At 31.2% G+C, this 23989-nt stretch overlaps 2 protein-coding genes and 1 long non-coding RNA gene across 4 annotated transcripts; all 3 read left to right on the top strand.

The window, feature by feature from the left end:
- The first annotated feature begins 989 nt into the window (after positions 1-989).
- LOC105799596 (D-lactate dehydrogenase [cytochrome], mitochondrial) lies at positions 990-10649 on the top strand. Of its 2 annotated transcripts, none has more exons than XR_008188695.1 (18): positions 990-1530; positions 1710-1812; positions 1902-2002; positions 2909-2957; positions 3216-3308; positions 3676-3790; positions 3965-4025; positions 5314-5350; positions 5423-5484; positions 6322-6418; positions 7017-7091; positions 7161-7269; positions 7700-7809; positions 8927-8989; positions 9120-9199; positions 9316-9532; positions 9682-9725; positions 10240-10344. XR_008188695.1 is itself a non-coding variant. In XM_052620745.1 (18 exons), exons 1-18 carry the CDS (start codon positions 1256-1258, stop codon positions 10357-10359), a joined length of 1725 nt encoding a protein of 574 aa, XP_052476705.1. In that variant the 5' UTR covers positions 994-1255; the 3' UTR covers positions 10360-10649. The 2 variants fall into 2 exon arrangements, 1 of the variants encoding a protein (XP_052476705.1); XM_052620745.1 differs by having other exon boundaries at positions 994-1530; positions 9316-9446; positions 10240-10649.
- Positions 10650-15482: 4833 nt separating this feature from the next.
- LOC105799594 (probable carboxylesterase 15) lies at positions 15483-19566 on the top strand. Its single transcript, XM_012630235.2, has 2 exons — positions 15483-16256; positions 19003-19566. Exons 1-2 carry the CDS (start codon positions 15568-15570, stop codon positions 19307-19309), a joined length of 996 nt encoding a protein of 331 aa, XP_012485689.1. The 5' UTR covers positions 15483-15567; the 3' UTR covers positions 19310-19566.
- Positions 19567-22666: 3100 nt separating this feature from the next.
- On the top strand, positions 22667-23608 carry LOC105799593 (uncharacterized). Its single transcript, XR_001135618.2, has 2 exons — positions 22667-22919; positions 23237-23608. It is a non-coding gene; the product is annotated as an uncharacterized LOC105799593 (long non-coding RNA).
- Positions 23609-23989: the final 381 nt, after the last annotated feature.

The following is a 23989-nucleotide window of genomic DNA, read 5'->3' as shown; positions in this document are numbered from 1 at the left end:
ATGAAAAAATAGAGGACTAAAATTTATATATATATATAAAGATTATAAAAACTTAAGCATATTTTAACTTTTTAAACATGATTTACAAAAGACTTGGCATATAGGTAAGATATGAAATCCATGTTTACTTGCTAAGCTTTTCAAGCTTTTAACTCATTAGTGATTTTAAACAAGTAGGTAAAAAGCTTCTTAAGGAGGCTTAAGGCTGTAACTTGGGAGGATTGCATCAGGGGTCAGGTTTGGATGATGTAAAATTTTAGACCCGTTTGGTAAGCTCGAGTATAATTTGAAAAATGGGCCTAAAATTTTACTCAAGCTTAGTGCAGATAAAAAATGTTAAACCTGAGCTCGGCTCGACCCACTTGTATTAAATTTTTAGATTATTTTTATATAAAAATACTTTTTAAAAATATAATACATCAAGGGCACTAAAAATATTAAAACAAATGTTTCTTAATAAATTGAAAATATATTTAAAAAAATTATACTCAAATAACACTAATATAATTACAATTTAGCAAGTAAATGCCTCTAAAATAATAATAAAAGTAACAATAAAACAAAAGTTATATATATTTAAACAAAATAACAAAATAGTAATAATATAATAGTGAAATAGTAGCAACATAATAGTAAAATAGTAACAAAACAACAACGTATCATCAAGAAAACATTAACATAATAACAACAATAAAAAATTTAATCAAATTCAAGCGAACCCAAGCCTAAAAATATTGCATGAGATTATATTTTTATCTAAATTTAATTTTAAGCCTATATTTTTATTTAAATCATCTTACTCTCGGTAGAGTGGCTCAATCCAATATAACTTAAACTTAAATAAAGAGTGGGAAAATCGTAATTCTCCTAATAAATTCGTCCAAAAGTTTTTAATGTACATTCTTCATTAAAATGATAATATTGAGATAACTTTTCATCGGTGATAAGATATGACAAGCAAGAATTATCTATGTGCCATCTAAAAATACATTGTTGCAATATCCCATTTAAAAATAAGTTCTTGCAAGTCGCTTGAATATTCACAGCTTTGGTGAGTTTAGTTTAAAATGAGATACATGCGTGAGACTAACAGATTGAATACTGCGCCCGTGCGCCGGATATCCAAAGGAATTTGAAGGGCTTATACTTGCAATAAATCCAAATCAAGGGGAAATTGAAGTTCGCCACTTGTTTAAGTTATTACATCTATTTTCCGGGAAAAAGGAAAAACTTATCAGATTGTCAAGTTCCAAACATGGGCTTTTCGTTCTGGCTTGCTCGCTTGCGTTCTTGTTCGAACAAATCAGCTTTTTCCAATGCTTTTCGGGACTCGTTTTACCATTACAAATCTCAGCTTAATACTTGTCAGAAGAACTTACCATCCACCATTGCTGAGAAAACCAATAGCCATGCTTTTTCATGGTCCAGCTGTTTGCTTCCTCTGGCTTTTGCTGTTTCTGCTGGATCCCTTACTTTTCAATCCCACAACAATCATCCTTCACTCTGCGAACCCTCTAATCTGGATTCTCGGTTTGTTTTCTTTAATATATTCCATTGGTTTTTTTTTTTTGTCATTTTTGCTTGAGTGAAATTTGAGTTTCAACTGTTGTTTCAGTAGAAAAATTTCAACTTTTTTTATGCCCTTTTGTTTTTCTTGGATAACTAAGAAATCACCCAAATAATTTTTTTTTTTAAATTTTGCTTTTAAGGAAAGTGACCATTGGTGGGAAGGCAAGCACAGAGTTTGTGGTGAAGGGCACTCATAAAGAAGTTCCACAAGAGCTTATTGATGAACTGAAAGCTATATGTCAAGTGATTTACCTTCTTTTAATCTTTTTTTTTTTTTTGGTTATTTAAATTCCTTGTTCATGTAACAGTTGGTGAAATAAGCTACTTTACAGGATAATATGACTTTGGATTATGATGAAAGATTCTACCATGGGAAGCCACAGAACAGCTTTCATAAAGCAGTAAATATTCCTGATGTGGTTGTTTTCCCTAGGTGAGTCTGATTCTTGATCTTTGGGGTTCAGCTTTTGGTACTTTTTTTTTTCCTTTTTGTTGTAAAGAAGACATCAGTTTGCTTTTCTTTGTGAACACAATGATTTTATGCAAATCAATGATTAAAAATGAGTTAACTTAAATAGTCCTAATAAATATAATTTCATGGGTTTGGGAGTCCCTCTTATTATTATTAGTTGTGGACTGCAGAAGTTGAAGTAGGCATGATAATTGCAGCATTAGTTGTTAATTAAGGATTATGTACTTGTAAAGCTACAGAGCTGTTTTGGAAATTGAGTAAAAAATGCAACGATGATACTAAAACAGTTAAATGCAGCATTGATTAGTATGTCTCAGAAACCCTGAAGCAATTGGCATATTTTAAACATTGGATATCATTTTGAAAGATCTTTGAATTTGACATGCATATTCAGGCACGGGCTTTACCTTGTTCATTTGGAATGAACTCTTCTGATCATACACCTTACATGCATGTCACATCTGAATAAGATGTTTTGTAATGTCATGGAACTACTACTAGGATTATGTTGAACTTGAACATGTAGCAAAACTGGAAACTTCTTACATAGGTCGGCTTCTAGTAGTACTTTATGATAAACCATTTGCAGAGTCTCATTGTATTTTATTAGCATGATTTAAGCTATAACTAAAGCAATTCTCTACTCCCAGATTCAGGTGTTATTTCTCAGATATGTTTGGTAACTGTTGAGTGAGAAATAATGACTTTGATAAAACAAACCTTTTAGATTGATAGGATGCAATGCATTGATCATGGTGCTTTTTTACAAAAACCTGGGTCACTCCAGAAGTTAGAGAACTGTTCACCATATATGTGCAACATTTTCTGTATTTTTTTTCAACTTCTATTCACAATTCATATTCACAGGTCTGAGGAGGAAGTTTCCCAGATTGTCAAATCTTGTAATAAACATAAGGTTTGTTTCTTTGTTTGTATATAAGTTCATCAATAATGCATTTCTCTTTCCTTTTTCCACTTTAAGTACAATTTGTCATGTTTTTGGGGTTCTCTTTGAATTGAATGGTATGCATTGGTTAATGACAAGAATGTTCTTAGTACAGGTGACAGACACTGTGTCATCTAGAGTATGAGCTTTGCCAGGGTACAACAAAAATGTCTTGGTTCTTCTTGAGCAAGAATAAAATTTTAATTGTTCTTTTATGCTTGTAATCAGGTCCCTATAGTACCATATGGTGGAGCTACATCTATTGAGGGGCACACTTTGTCTCCTAATGGAGGTGTTTGCATCGACATGACGTTAATGAAGGTATATTTAATCATATTTCCTAGATAAATTAAAAAAAAAAAAAGATTGGAATAAACTCTTTTTAATTTTATACCATGCATTTTATTGATACAGTTTAATGTGCTTCCTAGTAATGGCTTCTAACTGAAGTTTGTCCTGCGGCATGAGCTTTATTAGCATCTAGTCATTGTGGCACTCATTCTAAATCTGTTTTGTATTATTTGAGCTGAAGCTTTATTATAACACTCTTTTGACAATTATTTGACTTGAATTTGCAATTAATTTTGTGATAAAATCATCAATGTTCCATCGTGTAAAATGAATTTGCAGTTCTATCCATTTCGTTTTTTAATTTGTGATACTAGGAGTGATTTTTTTAAATTTGTAGAGAGTTAAGGCGTTGCATATTCGGGACATGGATGTTGTAGTTGAGCCTGGAATTGGATGGATGGAACTTAATGAATACTTGGAGCCTTATGGTTTATTTTTCCCCCTTGATCCAGGTCAGTTTGTTAGAGTTATCCTTGCAACATATCATTTTCTTAATGAAAAATAACTTATTGCAACATTCAGCTACACTTCTTGATAAAAGCACCATATATATATATATATATTATATTATATATTATTTATTGGCTTGAGTGTAACATTATCATCTTAAACCATGTTACACTCAGGGCCTGGTGCAACAATAGGAGGCATGTGTGCAACACGCTGCTCTGGATCTTTAGCCGTGAGGTAGTTGCTACTCTACTACTGTCTTTCTTTGCATTCCCTAGTTGCCCCCTTGGTCTGTTGAAAAATTACATCTGAAATCTCTCTTACTGAGGTTTGTATGATTTTCATTTCAGCAATTTTGTACCAAACAAGTGTATTCAGATATGAAATGATGGATGTTATTTCTCCTGGAAAATGTATCTCTCTGTTGTGCATGTAGATTAAGCCTGAAATAGACAAAAAGGGTTTGGAAGTGGCTTCAGGATTGTGTTTAAACTTCTGAAAGAATGCATAGGCGTTGATTCCTCACTAAAAACATTTTATGCAATTAGGGCACTTATATCTTCAATGCCTATATAGTCCATGTTTTAGTTCACCATTGGTTAAACAATGTTCTACGGGCTTTTGTGTCCCTTTTGATAAAGAATAAACATTAAAAACGTTTAAATGCCTCACATACTGAGGAGTCAGCTAGTGCCATTAGTGACCTTTTTCAGCAGAACAGTAGTTATTTAACCTTTCTTTGCTTTAAGGGTACCTGTTGAAGACTTCAATATCGTGACATTGCATTGTAAAATGCAACCTGTGATAGTTTCTTAGCTCGGTAAGTTAGATGCCATTGGTTTCCTGAAGAAAACTTCATTATTGTCCTGCATGTTCTGATGCATTCCAAGGCTAGAAGGTGAATATTGCTAATAATGTCTCAAATTAACCTTTCTTTGAGGTGCAAACATGATGCAATAATATTTTAAGAAAACTGTCAATGAAGGCTATGTGTACCCTTTAATTGGTTATCATCTTTCAGAATCATGCACAGTGCAAAAAAATGAATGTTCACTATGAATGTGATCCTTTGGTGAAATTTGATTGTAGGATATGGAAATATTGATATTTTAAAATATTAACACCTTGAAGATTCCTTATTCTAGAGGGACTCGAGGATCCTTGAACTGAAGGATATTTACCTTAAAAATATAAGTCCTTTTTTTCTAATTCTTGAGATTTCAAATGCCAAGATCAAGAATGCTTCTCTAAAATTGGTAAATATGTTTTATATATGCATGTGTTGGTAAAGAATGGTCACACATGTATTTCAATGTGCAATCTTTTTTCTGCTTTGATTTCTTTTCTTTTTTTTTTTTAATAAAACAATCATTAATAATTGTGTTTTATGGAAAAGAACTGAAATTCATTAACATTGCATTAGGTGGATGGTCTCTTAGTTGCACATATTATTTCATTAAATGTGTATAATGCTTATATGGTTTTACTGTTTATTGGATTTAATGATTTTGCTTTTAGCATGTAGGTATGGCACTATGCGTGACAATGTAATCAGTCTCAAGGTTTGTCAATTACTCTTTTGATGGATTAACTTGTTCATCAGTGAGGTATTTCTCATATATTGTACATTCCAGGTGGTCCTTGCTAATGGAGATATTGTTAAGACAGCTTCTCGTGCTCGGAAGAGTGCTGCTGGGTATGTTGTCCTATCACCTATGTCTTTGAATCATCTCTCTCTCTCTTTCATTTTGCTTTGAATCACCTAGCACTGTCATTTGCATTTGTTAAAGGCACTTGGAACTTTTGGAGCCCAAGATAATTTTCTTTGTGTTCCTGGGATATTTTAGGCATTCCTTCAATTTTTTTTCAGGTTGCTCAATTTCTCTATGTGTTTAGGGTATTAGGGTGAGAGAGAAATAGTCAGTGACTTCAAGACTTAAGTTTATGTTACCTAGACTAGGGTCCCAATGTTCGATGTGTCTCCAAGTGTGTGATTCTTCGTTTGCTCAAATTTTTGGACTCATGGTTCATTTAAAGCATTTCCCTGAGTAAGATATGGCTACACTGATACATGATATTAAATATTTATAAGAAATATATACTGCATTACCACATTATAAATAAGAATCTTTTATTAATTTTACAAAAAGCAATAAAATGTTTTTCTTTGAAAATGTTTCTTTTATCAAATTTCTTTTGATCATTCCTTCTAGACCCTATTCTTTAGCATCAATTAGGTAATGTGCCAGATGCATATTTGGTGTCAGATTCAGTGACATGTGTTGACACCTATACAATGGCCATAAATGACAAGAGTCCTTGGAGCTGGGTTTTGTTAAATAAGAAACAAGTTTAATTTTCTTAATCCAAGTTTTTACTGCTCGAGTCAAGCTAGCGTGATATAGTAGTTTGACATGCAAAAGATTATCGGCATTTTGTTATGATGCCTTTTTCTTAATCAAATTATGCACTTTGTGTTTATTTATCCCCTTTTTTTGCATGATTTTATTCTCATTGGATTTGCTTTTCTTAGGTATGACTTGACTCGTCTGATGATTGGAAGTGAGGGGACCCTTGGCGTGGTAACAGAAGTCACTCTACGGCTTCAGAAAATTCCAGAGCATTCAGTGGTAAATTGACCTTTTTCTGCTTGAAGGCATCTCTTTTGCAATTTAAACTTGTTTCCTTCGATGGGATTTAAAATGTACAATGATTGACTCTTTTAACGTACTCAACTTAATCATTAAAGTCTGTTCTGCAAGGGAACCATTAAGGACGCATCTGACTGTTGAGCTTTTATGTCTTGTTGGTGTTTTCTGTTGGCCTTGAAAAGACTGGTTTAATTCAGTTGGATCTGGTTACAAATGAATGGTTGGAAACTGAAAACTATGTCAGTGGTATAGATGTTTTAAAAGTTACAAGTGCAAACAAGAAGAAAGAAACAAAATAGTTCATCAGGAAATTTGTAGGATTTAAGGTTGGAGAGTTCAGAATAAGGAAGAAAATCAAGTTTCGCAGAACTACTAGTTTAGTGTGAGCTTCTGAATTAAGAATTAGGTGCAAGCAAGTAGAAGAAAGAGACAACCTATTGACTCTTACTTTTTTTGGGTTTTGTACTATTATAAGTTTTCTTTTTTGGGTTTTGGGGGGGAGGGGGGTGTACTGCTTCTTGTGTTATACTTTAGATCTTAAATTTTATGCATTTTGACTGATTTTATAATATTGCAGGTTGCAATGTGCAACTTCCCCACAATTAAGGCTGCTGCAGATGTTGCTATTGACACCATGTTGTCTGGTATTCAGGTAGGTTATACCTGTAAAATTTATGCACTTTTAAATCAGTTTCTTAGAATTTGTTTCCATGTATTTTAGGTGTCAAGGGTTGAATTATTGGATGAAGTCCAAGTAAGGGCTATCAATATTGCTAATGGGAAGAATTTGCCTGAAGTTCCAACTCTAATGTTTGAATTTATTGGCACCAGTGAGTTACGGGATTGCTCCCTTTTTCTTTTTTGAATTTGTTCCATAAATTTCTTCTTTAATGTCAAGTTGGGGAGAATTTCTATTGCTAAGCTTTTGGATAGAATAATTTGGCCTTGCTACTTCATTAAAACCTTAAAGCAAGTTAACTATGAATTTGGCATGTTGGGTTCTAGTCTTATTATTTGAACTGGAAGGTTTCCTAAGTGTTGATCTTTATTTTTCTTTTTTAAAGATCTTAGTACATCCATGATGTTAGTCATATAGCAAGAAATATAGAAGAACAAAAACAGATTACATGCACTTTGATTTTGCCGGAAGAGAGTCAAAGCCTGTGGCTTGTTTGAATTGGAGCTTGAGTCAGTTGTCATATTTAAGCTTTTTCTTTGTTACTTGTCCTGGATCCTAAAATATTTATTATTTTTTGTTAGAGGCATACTCCCATGAGCAAACGCAAATTGTTCAAAGAATTGTTTCTGAGCACAATGGCTCGGATTTTGTTTTTGCAGAAGATCCTGAAGCTAAAAAAGAACTTTGGAAGGTAATATAGCTTACTGTTTGACACTTCAGTTGTATATTTTTTGGCTGATACCTCTTTTGTATGTTTTTCAAGTTCTCTTTTCCTTCATAAGGCTTATCTATCTGTCATTTTGGTATTGATTATGTCAAAGATAAAACTTGATTTGTATTAAGTGATGTTCAAGAACTTGGTTAGACAACTTGAAGAGTCCTTATCAGTAATTCTTTTTATGGAAATATTTTTGGTGATTTTTTGAACTGTGGTGAACAACCATTAGACTTACAGGTCCTTAGAAGCAAACCAGAATAGAAGCGAGACTGTTTTAGCTTGCCCTTTTTGTTATTCCATGCCATTTGACAAGAGCAAGTATTGATCACGTTTCATATTTAAAAGAAGGATGAAGGACTTCTTTCTCATAGAACCCAGTTGACTGGCACATTTAAAGTTGATTGAGGGCTGAGTATGTATGACATTAGGCATATATTGAAGAAAAAGGCCGGGAGTCTTATTGAAAGTAGAAAAATGACCTGATCTAGTTAATAGCAGCTGAGTGCACTATGCACTTGTCCACAAGCCACATTCATTTTACTAGGTGGGTGGATTCACCTAAGAAGGGAAGCTGATTGTGCAGTTTCTGTTTCTATCATTCTCCTGATCATAATGTTTTACGAGTAGGAAACTACCTGTTCAGATTGTTGCTATGGAGTAGTGAATATGCTTTTATGTCAGAGGGAAAGGCAGGATACAGATGCAATAATGCATGCCAAGGATAATATTATTGTGCTCATAGAACCCGGAATTATAAAGGAGGGAAAGGGGAACCTAGGGTTTAGGAGGGTGGGACTTTACATAATCCTAAAATGTCTCAAGACTGGCTGGACTTACAACTTTGTACTAAATTATTCCTAAAACGTCTCAAGACTGACTGGACTTTCATGTTATGTTTAATAAGTCAGTACTTGGGTTTATTAACATAAATCATACCTCTCCTCTCAATGTCCATATTTGATGATAATTCCTTTCATGTATATATATTATTAATTTGATTACTTTAAATAAGATATTGAGTTATATATATTTACATTATCCAAATAAAGATGCCATTGATTACTCATCTTTAATATGTTGGTTCCTGCAGATCAGGAAGGAAGCCCTATGGGCATGCTTTGCTATGGAGCCCAATTTTGAAGCAATGATTTCTGTAAGTTAGAATACAAGAATTAGCATATATGGATGTCAAGTAATCTGATTTAAAATTATTTAATCATCATTGCCTGATTTCCAAGGTTGGAAGGAGCCATTTTACCAAATTCTGTTTTTTCTTCATGTAGGATGTTTGTGTTCCCCTATCAAACCTTGCAGAATTAATATCAAGGTCCAAGCAAGAGCTGGATGCATCATCACTGGTTTGGTATATTCAAACTATATTCTTATTGGTTTTCCATTTGGGACTTGCTTTTGTTATTTGTGTGTTGACTTGACCCGATACTGATAATGCACAGATGCTTTTGTTTTTCATAATTACAGTACAGTTATTGCCCATGCTGGTGATGGGAACTTTCACACAGTCATTCTCTTTGATCCTAATGAAGAAGAGCATAGGAGAGAAGCTGAAAGGCTAAATCAATTTATGGTTTATACAGCTTTGTCAATGGAAGGTTCATACTCTCTTCTTGGCACTATGTCAGTTTATTTCAGATAATGAAGTATTGAAGCTAATTCTGCTCATAATATACTGATGCTGGTAATTAGAATACTTTTATTAGCTTCAGAATTATCTTTCGCTTACAGAGTAGAGAGTCTATTACTTTAGCTCATGCATACAGCATACTATGGTATTGCTGAAGCAATTCTAATATTGAACTTAATTTCAATGAGCTTATAAATGGGCAGGAACATGCACCGGCGAACACGGTGTTGGCACTGGGAAAATGAAGGTATATTTCTCTATTTCATTGTATTTCATATGGTTTGATTTGGACTTCCAAGATGCCACCTTTTGGTGGTTTCTTCAACAAGGTCACCATCACAATTCACAGGCCAAGAATTGTTATCTTTTAGTACCAATAATAAATGTTCAAATTTTTACCGTGTATACATTATTTAGGCTAAAATATTAAAACGACCGTTGAACTTTATCACACTATTTAAATAAGCCCCTATACTTCTTTTACTTATACATAAGCCCTTATCGTTTGATTTGTATCTAAGTAACTCCTTATTTCATGTTAATTTATGTTAAGGGTTTATTTAAGTATAAATTAGAAGTTAGGAATTTATTTGGGTACAAGTGAAAAAGGTCAATCAAGGGCTTATCTAAGTACAAGTTACAAAGGCTGAAGGCTTATTCAGGTGTACAAAAATTATAGGGACTTGTTTAAATAAAGCGGTAAATTGAAGGGTATATGTTCATGAAAACATAATTATTAACATGTTGGTTTATGTTTTCAGTATCTGGAAAAGGAACTTGGAATAGAGGCCTTGCAGACGATGAAACGAATCAAAACAGCTCTAGATCCTAACAACATCATGAATCCAGGAAAGCTAATTCCTCCCCATGTTTGTTTCTAGAAGCAGTGGCCATCAGTTGCTGTTGCTAAATGCATGCGTGCTATTCAGTGGCTGTTCTGCTAAAATTTTGCTGAAGCTATTTTTCGTCATTGCACCTACCAGAGAATCAGTTCTGACTGGTTGGATAGCAGTGAGCAGTAATGTTGCTGTCATCCATCATTTCTTTTCATAAGCTATCCCTGGCTACATCCCAGTGTCTTTGTTCTTTGTTCCTTGGAATTAGAAAACTCTGTAATCTAACAGTGTAACAATAAATTAGCTCATGGAAAATGTTGAGATTTTCATTTTCAGATGGCTTTATTATTTGTAGATTTAGCAAGTTACTCCTTGCTTTGCATGTGCAGTAGCATCTTATGGTATACCCCTACCGATGCTATAACCTATGGGGTGTGCTAAGGTCTACTTTGTAGCGGGTACTGGATTGGGCTGGATTTGTGCTCCAGGTGATCTGCGAAGCCAGAAACATAATATTTTGAGGCACCCTTCGATGCTGATAGGAAATGGTGCTAAGTTATACAGAGGTCCTACCTGGGTAATCTCATCGTACGTCTTAATATATATAGCTTTTGTGGGTCTGCCCAAAGTTTCCCGAATCTAATGGCACTAATTCTTGATTGCCCTTACGCATTCATAGTCACAAACCACAATACAAGCAGCATCAGTTTCCAAATACAAGTGTTTTATAACAAAGGAAAATCAAATAAAACAGAAAAAATCAATGCATTGATTAATTCTCTGTGATATACTAGGCTTGGTGTAATATTTTTAAAACCCTAACCATTCAAAATTTCCATTAAATCCAGCATAAAGAATCTGATGCGTTAATTTCGGTACTATAAATTTTAAAAAATATTTTGAAGCGCACAATTGTTGTTCAGATAATATTACATTGAAATATTCATTAGGAGTAAAATAATTAAAGATAGAAACTTAAAAATAGGAATTTGAGCTCAAATTTTGAACAGAATCTTAACGCTAGAGCTACGTGAAAAATACGAATTAGTGCCTACGTGCTAATATGACTCTAATGGTTATGGCCTCGATATATACATGCAATAGTGTTACTCCTATACTCTAGATCTCTCTCAGTACACGTTAAGTTTAATGCTGACATCTAACTCTCCGCTGTTATAAATCTTGGGCTAACATATATGTTAAGGTAGCCGGTATCACATCGGTGGACACACCGTTTTCTATTGGAACTGGTACATACGTTATTAATCTATTTCTATTTATTATTTTGGATTTATTAATATTTTTAAAAATATATTTAATTAATGTATATAAAAATATTTATAGATATAAAATAAATGACACTCAATAAATTTTAAATATAAAATATTCATCAATTGTATAAATTATTCCATAAATAAAATTCATCATTTAATAAATCTAAAATTGACAATTAAAAAGCTGAAGGGTGAATGGGGTTTTTTCTTTGATGATCGGGTGCGTGTTTTTTTTATATTATATTTAGTTTTTATATTTTAAATGTGAAAGTATGTTCCAAATTTTTTATTTTTAAAGTTTAAAATGTTAAATTTAACTTTCCAGTGTAGTTTTTTGTGATTGATCGGTACATTCCAATTAAGTCTTTAGCATAATAGCAATTATATATTTTTTTTTAATTTTATTCATGCACTGGCCTATGCACCGTATTCTAACCTATGTGACCGGAATTGGTCGGAACAAGCTGATGCGACTAATACGGGCCGAAATTTTTACCGATGAAGAAAAAAGTATTATTTTTTCTACTTTAGCACTAAACGATTTCAACTGATACGACCTGAATCGATGCGAAACCAATCACCATGATAGACATCATTTCTCAAATCTAATGCTCAAGGCACTAATTTACTGGTTTTACTAAGTATCAACTTTCATAAATCTTCCCTAAATAAGTTCATACATAAGTTGTCACTCATAAGCGATTAAGTATATCCAATTAACACAAACTTGACATGCATGATCAACCAAACAAGTTGAAATTAATTCACATACTTCATCATACTGTTAGTCTCTTAAAGATTGAGATATCCATGGATTCCATGCAAACAATACCACAACATCAAATATTATCACCATTTGTGCCATAAAAGTGAAGAGATTGAATTTAGAGATGCTCAATGGTGAGAAGAAATCCCAATATTTAGGTATCCGAGTGTAGAATCCAAGATTTTTCTTACTACTTCGAGTACTTAATTGCAAATAAAAAAGAAAAGAAAAGTGCTTAAAATTAAAATAAAGAGAACGCCTTGTAATTTGTTAAGTATTGAAATGGAAATTACAACTATTGCAAAAATAAAGGAAAAGTGGGTATTAAACTAAAGAAAACCCTATGCTAAAATAATAACAAAAATAGAAGACTATCCTATCTATCAGACTTCTCTCCTCTCAATAGTTGAAAAATAACCCTTTTATACTAAGGTTTGAATAGAGGGTCGCAACCTTGCACAATGAGCTTCATGATTTTTCCTCAAATTTCTCCACATTTTTCTTTGGTAATTATCCTAAATCCGATTCAGCGTGGTGACCTTATACAAAGAATATCACAACTTTCAAATGACAAACTGTCTTCTCTTGTCAATGAACTATGCGCTTCCTGACTCAACTTGGATAATTGAGCTTCCTTTCAAACAATCTTGAAGGTCGCAATGCAACTAAAAGTTATGTTGTGACATTGAGGCAGGACTATGCATAAGTTATTCCAAGTCAATTTTTAACGTCGTGGTCGAGACACAAATGCCTATCTCAGCTTTGCATTATGGTTCAAAGCTTAAGGTCACAACCTTTAGTGGTTACATGTCGCAACCCTTACTATTGTTTTAGGTTACTTCTATATTTTTGAGCCCTTTTACCCATGAGATAAGTATAAATTAATAATACGATATCTGACTTAAATACTAAAAAATTAAAGAAAGCTAAGAAATGCACTAAATTATAAACTATAATGCATGCATGGTTTAAAAAAAAAGCTCTTAAAACATTTGTTTTAACTCTAGGTAAGCTAAGAATAAGTGTGAAAAGAGTGCTAAAATGTATATCAATTATCCACTTATTAATTTTTACAAACGATATCGATTGTTTACATATTTATGTTAACGAGATGGGCTAAAAACAAAATAGTTGGGCTTAAAAGTTAAACCTACCTTATCAAAGATCCTACAAGAAAAAAGTGAGTTCTATAATTTAAAAATAATTAATAAAATTACATTTTGAATTAACTTGGGCATATGGTTGTCCATGTTCATTTGAATCTAGATAACCATTTGTCTAGATTTATTCTATATGTGTTCAAAACTATAGAAAGTTTAACAATTATAAAAAAATATTAATAATTACTAGAAGTCCTATCACACGCGTATGCGTGTGAAAACTATAAATTTAGAACACAAATATTTGTTTAAAATAACTTACAATAATAATAAAATGTATGGTTTAAAACTAATTAATAATAACACATGAAATATGTATGTTATTAAATTGAAAATTTAGATTAAATTGTTTATCATGGTGTTGTCATTAATCTTAAGGGTATCGAGTTAACTTGTGACATCAACTCAATCAAATACATTGTTAATATATACAACTGATAAAGGTAATGTGTGTATAATAAAATTAAAATGTATAAAAATAAAGATTTAGTTTAGGATAAATTAAAGGTTTTATTAATGCAATTGGCGTGGGTTCACATCCCATTATATGAATATTTCTATTGGTGTTTTTAAAGTGAAAAGATTAAAATACCCTCAAATGATATTACTTATTTTAATTACGAAATGTCATTCTCATAACTTTCTAACCAAGTTAGTGATCTTGTTGAGGTGACACCAACTCAATTAGGAGTTTTATTAATAAAAAATTAAAAACTTGAAAAATTCAAATTATATATATATATATAATTTTATAAATAATATATAATCAAATTAAAAATTGAATTAATAATTTTTATATTCAAATTTTGCATATATAAAAATCTGTATACAAAATTATTCGAATTTATAAATACAAAATTGAATTCAAAATTTTCAATTTCAACTTTTAAATTTTGAATATATATAAATTATTAATAAAAATATATATATAACTTGATTTTGTTAAATTTTAATTTTTAATATCTTTATAATATTTTTGTAATTTTTAAAATTTATATATTTTATAATTTTCAATTAGAATGAATCTAGACAAATAGTTTGTTCCAGATGTAATTTTATTAATTATTTTAAAAAATTTATAATTGTTTTAAAATAATTGCCCTTTATAGTGAAACCGCAACTAATGTTACATTACGAAAAACTGATTACTTATTTTTTTTATCATTAAAGGCGATATATATTTTTAAGGGCTCAATTAATTTTTTTTTCATTTTTAGTAAGAGTTGTTTTTTTACCCTTAAATCTTTTTTTCTTGAGATATTTTGCTGCCAGCTGCCTTTTGTGGTTTGGACCTCATGGGTCATGTAATTCTTGGGCCTTTAGCATTCTTTTTGTGGGCAGTATAACAAGGATCATTATGAAAAGAGAGGCTTTTAGGCACTTATAACGTAATGTTACAAGATATTGTTATTATAAACTTATTTGCATATGATATATTTTCTAATTTAATTTAATTTAAATAAATTTAAAAGTAACTAACTAATTAAAAGGAAAAAATTATTGAAATCTTTGCGGGATTTACTGGAAAAATCATAAGTGTGGGCTTTTTTCTGTTTTAAAAATATTTAAAAATAAAATATGAAAATTAAAAATAATAAATTTTTTTATTAAACTTGTTTTGTAAAACTGAAAATAATAGTTTTAGCTTTAAATTAATTAAATGTAAAAAATATTTTGCTTATCATTTTTTTATATTGATATGTTTTTATTATTAAAAATTATTTCTATTTATTTAATTCATATATATCAAGTGATAAAATATAATTAATGAAAAAAAAAACACGAAAAAGAGGAACACAAAGAAGCAATGACAAAATTCCCTTGCAAATAAACATTAGAAGAGACAGCCAAGCTTATCTATGGTCCATACTTTAAAAGAAAAAACGAAATTGAAGCACATGATGTTGAACCATCCCTCCATTACTATCATCCATTGCATTTACACCATCACCCCCTTTCCACTCTACAGTTTCTCCACTTTCAACCCTCTCTTTCTCTTTCTATATAAACCCCACCCATTCCCAACCATCTTCACCCAATAACTTAAACAATCATGGGTTCATTTCCTCACATAGTGGAAGACTGCTTGGGAGTCCTCCAAGTGTTGAGTGATGGCACCGTTTTCAGATCCAAAACCATACAATTCAACATGCCTGTCATCCACCATCAGAACTCTGTGGACTTCAAAGACGCCATGTTTGACAAAACCCATAATCTTCATCTTCGAATTTACAAGCCCGCATCAGCCTCTAATTTTCCACCCAACGGTCGTCCTCATAAGCTCCCCATCGTCGTTTTCATTCATGGTGGTGGTTTTTGTCTAGGTTCTCGTACGTGGCCTACCTGTCATAATTCTTGCCTACGCTTCGCGTCCGGACTCAACGCTGTAGTCATTGCGCCGGACTACAGGTTGGCCCCGGAGCATAGGCTGCCGGCAGCAATGGATGACGCAGCCAGTGCCATGAGGTGGTTGCAAAGTCAAGCTTTGAGAGAAAATGGGGTTAGTGATGCATGGTTGAACAGTGGCGAGGTTGACTTTGACCAGGTTCTTGTCTTGGGTGACTCGTCAGGTGGCAATATTGCACACCATTTGGCAGTTAGGTTGGGTGCTGGTTCGACCGAGCTGGCTCCGGTTCGCGTACGAGGTTATGTGCTGTTGGCACCATTTTTTGGTGGGGTGGTGAGGACAAGGTCAGAGTCGGGGCCTAGCGAAGCTTTGTTGAATCTTGATGTACTTGACAGGTACTTTGTCATGGTTCCTTAATTACCCAATTCTAACAATATGTGAACAACATAGAAGTTACTCATATTTTTCATTTAATCATTTATACTCCATTCATAATTTATCTTACATAAATTTATATATGACCAATGAATTATATAAGTTTAACCTCGACCGTTTTATAAATATAACCATAATTAAAATCATAAGAATATATGATTGTTGTTCAAAGAACTATTTTATGAATACATTGTTTAATATCTCATCTAAATATTCCACATATATAGGGAATGAAACAGAACTTATGCATAACTAATTAAATGAAATAATGATTCATTGAAAGTGACTTGAGTTAATTCTTTTGGCATTCTCTTTTACGATTGTTCTCTAACCTTTAATAGGGTCGATTGGACCGCAACGATTGAGATTTAAGAGTGTCGTGCACCTTGATAAATGTTTTGTTTTTCCCTCTTCAAATATTCACCTCTTTTCTCTTTCAACAAGCCAAAGTTTTGTTATCGGTAAAATCCTTTTCACTTATGAACAGATTGACATTTATTTGAGTTTTCTTACTTATTTTTCTAAAGGTTTTATTACATTTTTTATACCGTATTGAAAATAAAAATGGGGATCACATCATTGGAATATAAATATCAAATAAGTATTTGATTAAAATTTTAATCATCATCTAATTTATTCGGTTAATAATGTGGTGGAGTTACTTGTTACAATAAGTAGATCAAATTTAATAAGAATAAAATATTTTAAATAATTTATCAACTACAACTAATACAAACATTATTGAAAAGCCAAACAAGGTTGAAATCTAAAACAATAACTATTTTGTGAAGAATTCATTTATATCGGTGTAAAATTTAAAAATCCAACCATTAAAATTATTTTGTTAATTAAGTTCGCACAGTTTAAAATAGAAAATAGCGTGTAACAAAAAGATAATATTGTAATTTATTTCAAACTTAAATTTAAAAAGAAATTTTAACAGTATTAAAATTAGACTTACATTTTAAATCTAAAAAATAAATAAAATAAAACAACTAAATTCCAAAAATATAAATAAGCTAAGAACTTAAGTTGAATATCATTTTATATAATGGGACAGGTTTACAAATGTTATGTGAGGTTGAATCCCACGAATAGTGATTTAAAGTCTAGTTAATAATAATGAGAATCATGACCATATATATGCTCACTTAAAGTCTTAAGCAAGTTGGATTGGATATGTTGGTTACCAGCCTTCATAGTGAATTTCATTTTATCCCAAGGATATAACAGTTCAATTTGAATAATAAAAAGTAGAAAACTGGGCTATTTCCGACACTTATTCCAAAATTTAGGCTTAATTTATTTTTATGTTGTGGCTAATATATGTATTGAAGTAATTTAAAGAAGTTTCTATTATATCATGTCGAATCAATGTAATGATAAGACATACTTTATTTTAAAAGGAAAACCATATTCAAACTTTATAAATAATATTATTACAAAACATAATTATAAAACTATAAAATACTTGGATTATAAAAAATAAACAAACAAACTTGATTTAGAAGGTTAAAAAGAGTAAAAGACAAATCAAATCATCTCATACAGATTTACAATTTTCAGAAAAAAAAAAAAAAAACCCTAAAATCTCGTATGAAACAAAGCCGGCTGTCCAAAAAAGCAGAAATGGTGGAGGTTCTTATCAATAAAAAGGCAAGGCAATCTCACCTACACCACATAAATATCAAATTATCAATCACCTTTTTAACATGTGATCCTTCCACATCTCTATACTTTAATAAAATTTAGGATTCTTCATGTACTTAAAAAAAAAAGTTAAAAATTAAATCCTTTTGCTTTTTATTTAAGAATCTCAATCTAATTATTAAATTTGTCCGTCAAAATTTATTAATTTAGTTTGTTGGTTAGACTACCGATATGTTACGTAGGATATGATTGATAGAAAATAAATATATTAATTTGATAAATTTTAACAGAAACTACCGAAGATAGTAATGATTAGATTAGAATTTTAAAATTAAAAATATAAAATGATTGAATTTTAATTTGTTAAATTGACATTTATTTTAATTTATTTGTATACATGGTAGGGTTTAGAATTGGATTTGAGGTAAAGAGGTGTAGAATAATAAAATGAGATAGTGGTTAAAATCCTGATCAGCACTCCCCCAGAACATTTCAGATAATCATCAAAATCTCTCTTTGTCCTTATCTTTGAAAAGGGATTTTTCCATAGCTATCTAATCTAATCTTTCAAAAGGAACCTTTATTCTTTTCTTCTGGGATGATAGTTATCAAAAACTGTAGGAGGATTATGTAGTTGTGATGTTTTGGAAAGTTCGCAATTTGGACTCCTTTGTGCATGCTTCCCTCCTTCTCTTCCTTTGTATTTTTGTCAACAAGCTCTTCAATTAGCCGCAATCTCCATCTTATTGCTCTTTACTGTTCAATGAAAAATCATGTATGGATTCAAAAGAAGTCATAATGTTGAATAAAGGAAAGGGGTTATCATAGCTTTTGAGACTCAGCTTTAAAATCACATACTTGCTCAATATTATCTTTAAAAGATAATTATAAAAATTAATTCAACTTTTATCAATCTCATGTGACTGTGAAAGTTTAAAATAAAAATCTATCTCCATATTCCTTGAAGTATTTCTCTTTAAATTATGTATGTATGTGGGTTACAAAATTACAACCTACAAACCATATTATATTAATGTTGACTGAAATGAGAAGCAGGTTTTGGAGGCTATCAATGCCCATAGGAGAGACAAGAGACCACCCATTAGTGAATCCATTTGGGCCCTGGAGCCCTAGTCTGGAGGCAGTGAAACTTGACCCTATCTTGGTCATCGTGGGCGGCAGTGAGTTGTTGAAAGACAGGGCTGAGGATTACGCCACCAGACTAAAAGACATGGGCAAGAAAATTGAGTACGTCGAGTTCCATGGCAAAGAACATGGTTATTTCAATTATTATCCATATTCTGATGCTGCAATTCAAACTCTACAACTTATCAATGCATTTATGGCTGCCAACTCTGTTTGATATGTATAAGTATGTTAAAAACATAATTTTAAAGTTATTTAGTCATGTAGCTATCTTGGATTTAGATTTTTCTTTATTTTCCGGGTGGTATTTCTTGAAATTAGATTACTAGAAACATTGCATGTATGTCGAAACACCGTGTGTGTATGAAAGAGTGATCCTATCATTGGCTGTTAAACTTTCTCTTTTCTTTCTTTCTTTATTTTCTTTGATGTGAAAGCAATGTTTCTTGTATAGAAATAAGATTTGGTGTCAAATCGTCTAAAATTCATTTCATTATGGTAGACACTTTTAATTTTGTCTACGCTTTTCAATTTTGAATTTATGGAGCTTTGATTTTGCTAAAATAACTAAATTAAATTATTAGTTTAGCTTTAGTTTTAAAATTAAAATGTTGGTTTCAAGGTGGAAACTGAATTAATGGCCAGTTTTGAAATGAAAATTGTGTCCTGATGATTCCTTCAGATCCGAGAGGTTAAAACCTTTTAAAACATATTTCGTTTAGGGTCTAATTTCATCTTTGCCCAAACTCGATTTCAGAGGCCCAAATGACAAAGGATCAATCGTGGCCTAGATTCGATGTTTGGATTAAGGTCCAAAGTCCATCAATTTTGGTCCAATTTCAAACCAAATTGATCAGACCCATTTCTTAGGGCCCAAAATTTATTATATTTTATATTTATCAATTAACTACTATATTTATTTTTATCTACTGTTATGATATATGTCCAATGAAAATGCGAATTTTAAAGAAAGATTAGGGAAATATGTTGATTTTAGAGAGAAAATATGAAAACGCGTCCTACAGGGCCATTCAGCCACCTCAATTGAAAGCGTATCTTACAAAACACGCTTTTTGAATTTTTTGACATATCAACTCCTTTGGTCAAATGTTTAAATGCTAATGGTTTTGTCATTGAGTTGCGAGTTTGAATCCTCTCCTTCTCACATTTGTATTTTTATTTCACGTTGTTTCAAGCTTTGTTTTTATTTTTAATTATTGTTTTTAACGCATTAGTTACTCTGGTTAGATGGTTAAATAATAGTGATTTTATCTTTAAGTCTAGGTTTGATTCCTACTTTAAACTCATTTATATTTTTTATTTTTAATGAATAAATATATTGTTTTCAAGTTTTAAATTTTTATTCATATTCTTAATTAATAATTTTTTATTTATAAAATCAAATAATTATTACAAATTATATAATAAAATATATTTTGATAAAATTGATACTTATCATTATATTAAATATATTTTATTTTTAAAACATCAACTAATTTTTAATATATTTTTCTTTATATATAATATATATATGTCAAATTCTCCATCTATATTGTGGGTACGGTGATTTCTAATATTATAAAATCAAATAATTATTTCAAATATCATTATTATTTTTATATATAATATATTTCAAATATCTTTGTTTTTTCATCTACATTGTGGGTATTGTCGAAACCACCTTTTGTTTTAAAAGAAACAACGGGGATTGACTTTGAAAATAAAATGGGAGTCGCCACCGATCTTTTATTAAGGTGTGATCGGTTCACCATTAAAAATAAATTTTAGGTATGCGAGATTTGAGAAAACAGGTTCGGGAGTCGGTTACTCACGAGGAAGGGTTAGCACCCTCGTGACGCCCAAAATCGGTACCGAATTAATTGTTTGATGTCTTAATGTCGTAATTTTGAAAAGATTTTAAAAATACAATCCTTTTAAATTTCAAATTTGAATAAACCCAGTTGAGCAGTAAGATATACTTGTTTTGCAGAGATAAATTGCCACACTCAGTGAGTTAGGGTGTAACAATTCAATCTCTGAAATATAATTTGTTCTTTTTTAGAAAAACCATGTAATTTAAAAAGGAGATTTGATTATTTAAGTCAATCGAGAAATTTGAACCCAGTAAGTTAGGGTTTGATCTCTCAAAATTCTTAAACAGCCGGCATTGCCTTTATTTCGAAACCGAAATGTCGTATCCAATAAGTTAGGATCAAACATTTGGAAAGCTCAGGAACTTTATTCAATAATTGCATGCAGGTTTTAATAAAATGGGCACTTAATTATCTAAATTCATCGAGAAGAATTGAAACCCAGTAAGTTAGGGCACGATTCTCTCTGAGAACCTATGAATACCAAGCTCCTTTTTAGGACTATGAAATAAAATGATTATGGTGCTTTAATAAAATTCGACTCTTACAAATGGGGTATGATTGAATAATGATACATGTAAGGTAAAAGATAAATAACCATTTAAACCTAAATTAGAAACGATTAAACAAATAATAGGCAAATACAAATATTGACCTCAATTATATCATGCAAACATCCATATTAATAATTTAACAACCCATAAAACGGATAAAATAAATAAAGTTTAAGAAATAAAACATTCATGTACAAAATTATGTAAGAAGGCTAATCTGAAGTTAATGACATACTCTATATACGTATATATACTAAAAATAATCTAATTTAAATTATATGTATTTTTAAATAATATTGATAAATTTAAAACGTATTGATAACAATTTAATAAATGTATTATTATTATTATAAAATTTGTATTAATAATAAGTTTGAGAACAATATCTATCTAATATTAAAATAATGCTAAAAACAATGAATATAAGAATTGATTTATTTAAACAACTTTCGAAATCAAAATTAAACATAAAAGGCATTTTGAAATTGAAAATAATAATCAACGAATTTTAAATAAAATTAAAATAATAATGTAAAAAAATGAAACTAATATACGATTGATTCGAAGTATTGGTATATATATATAAAATACAAACGAAAAGTAATGGTTTATTACATTTTAAACTATAATAATAAAATTTAAATACTATTAAAATTAAATATTACAAATAATATTAAAGTAGGGTTAATTATAATTAAAGATGTTGAATTTAAAAAGAAATCTAAATTTGTATTAAATCGGAATCTGTTTCAACATTGAAGGACTAAACTAGCAATTAAACGCGAGCAATAAAATAATTACAATCGAGCATTGCAAACGGCACCGTCTAAAAATGGATCAAAATGAAATCGAAGCCAGATGTGCGGTACAAATTAAAAAAAATAAACAAAATCAGATTGAAACAACACAAGAAAAAAAAGGACTTATTGCGTAAATAAACCGAAGAACCCATGTACGCGGATCCTACCCTCGAGTCGGGTCATTGCGCGGGTCTCGGCACCGAACGACACCGTTTAAGCTTGGATCTAAATGAAAACGATATCAAATATGCCGTACAAATTACAAACAATTAAAAAAATTAAAACGCAATTTCAGTAAACACACAAGGACCTATTTAGCAAATAGACCAATTAGCCCAGTATGCGCAGATCCCACCCCGGATCGGGTCACCGCCTGGATCTAGTCACCAAACGACGCCGTTTTGAAGCTATTACGCTAGCATCCAACGACGACGTTTTAGTCCCGTGTTTAAAACCTAAATAAACCTAAAAAATCTAACACCCTCACTTAAAAACTAAACCTAAACTCTCCCCTTTGCGCTGCTCGCCGAATCGTCGTTCATCAACTCCAAACCTCCGTTCGACCCCGATTACGACGAAGAGAACAAAGATCTGGCCTCCAGGTGAACTCCTCACTTTCTAGTCTTATTCTTTTTTATTTCTACACTAAAAATGAATAATAGAACTAAAGAAAAACAGAGAAAGGCGAAGAGAGGATTTTGAATTACCTTACGAGTATTCCCCTTTTTTCTTTGAATTTCTTTTGTATTTCAATATGCGTCCCCCTTACAAAATTCAATTGGCCCCTTTTTTATAGCCGAATAGAGACAAAGAAATAATTTTTTTTACAATTTTTATATTTACTGCCCCTATTTCTGTCAATTGCTGCTCCTTTTGCCGTTGTGGTCTACTTTTCTGCTTGTTTGTTCGTCTCCTGCAGGTACGGAGGCCAGCTAGCGTATGGAGGCAGCGGACGTGGCACCACACGCATGGGGAGAGGTGTGCGTGGCAGCGGCGCAGGAGGCTCCTGCTGCTGTTAGGGTTTTCGGTGTTTGGGGCTGAGTTGGGTTTTAGGCTGGGCTAGAGTTTTGGATTAGGGTTAGGTGACTTGGGTCTTTTGTATTGGGTCAGGGTAGAATTTGGCTGGTGTTAGGCTATACATTGGGTTAGTTTGTATTGGGCCTAAAGTCTGTAAATGGACATGTAAAATGGACTACTTATTGTTTTTTTTTATTTGGTTTATCTGTGTTTGTGCTTTTGGGCCCGGGCAAATTGGGCCTATTACAGGTATGATATTTCAAACATTTTTATATGTGAAATATTTCAATTAATTATATCAAATATCATAAAGTTTAAATGTGAAATATTTTAAATACACATACAAAAATATATAATATACTAAAATTCACTACACTCATGATATGGATTGAAAAAATAAATATTACAGACATAAAATTATATTTACATAAATAATTATATTTGGAAATAACTATTTTATTTTATAAATAAAAGAGTTATTAATTAAAAGATTAATTAAAATATAAAAAAACTTGAAGACAATAGATTTATTGATTAAAAAAGCTTGAAACGATGTAGAATAAAAAATAGAAATATGCTTAAAAGGAAATCAAACCTAACTAAAAAATTTAATGTAATAAAATTAGTAATTAAAAATAAAAACAAAGCTTAAAAT

This window comes from Gossypium raimondii, chromosome 9 (genome assembly GCF_025698545.1).
Source record: "Gossypium raimondii isolate GPD5lz chromosome 9, ASM2569854v1, whole genome shotgun sequence".
Classification (NCBI taxonomy): domain Eukaryota; kingdom Viridiplantae; phylum Streptophyta; class Magnoliopsida; order Malvales; family Malvaceae; genus Gossypium; species Gossypium raimondii.
This window is presented reverse-complemented; position numbering and strand designations above follow the sequence as displayed.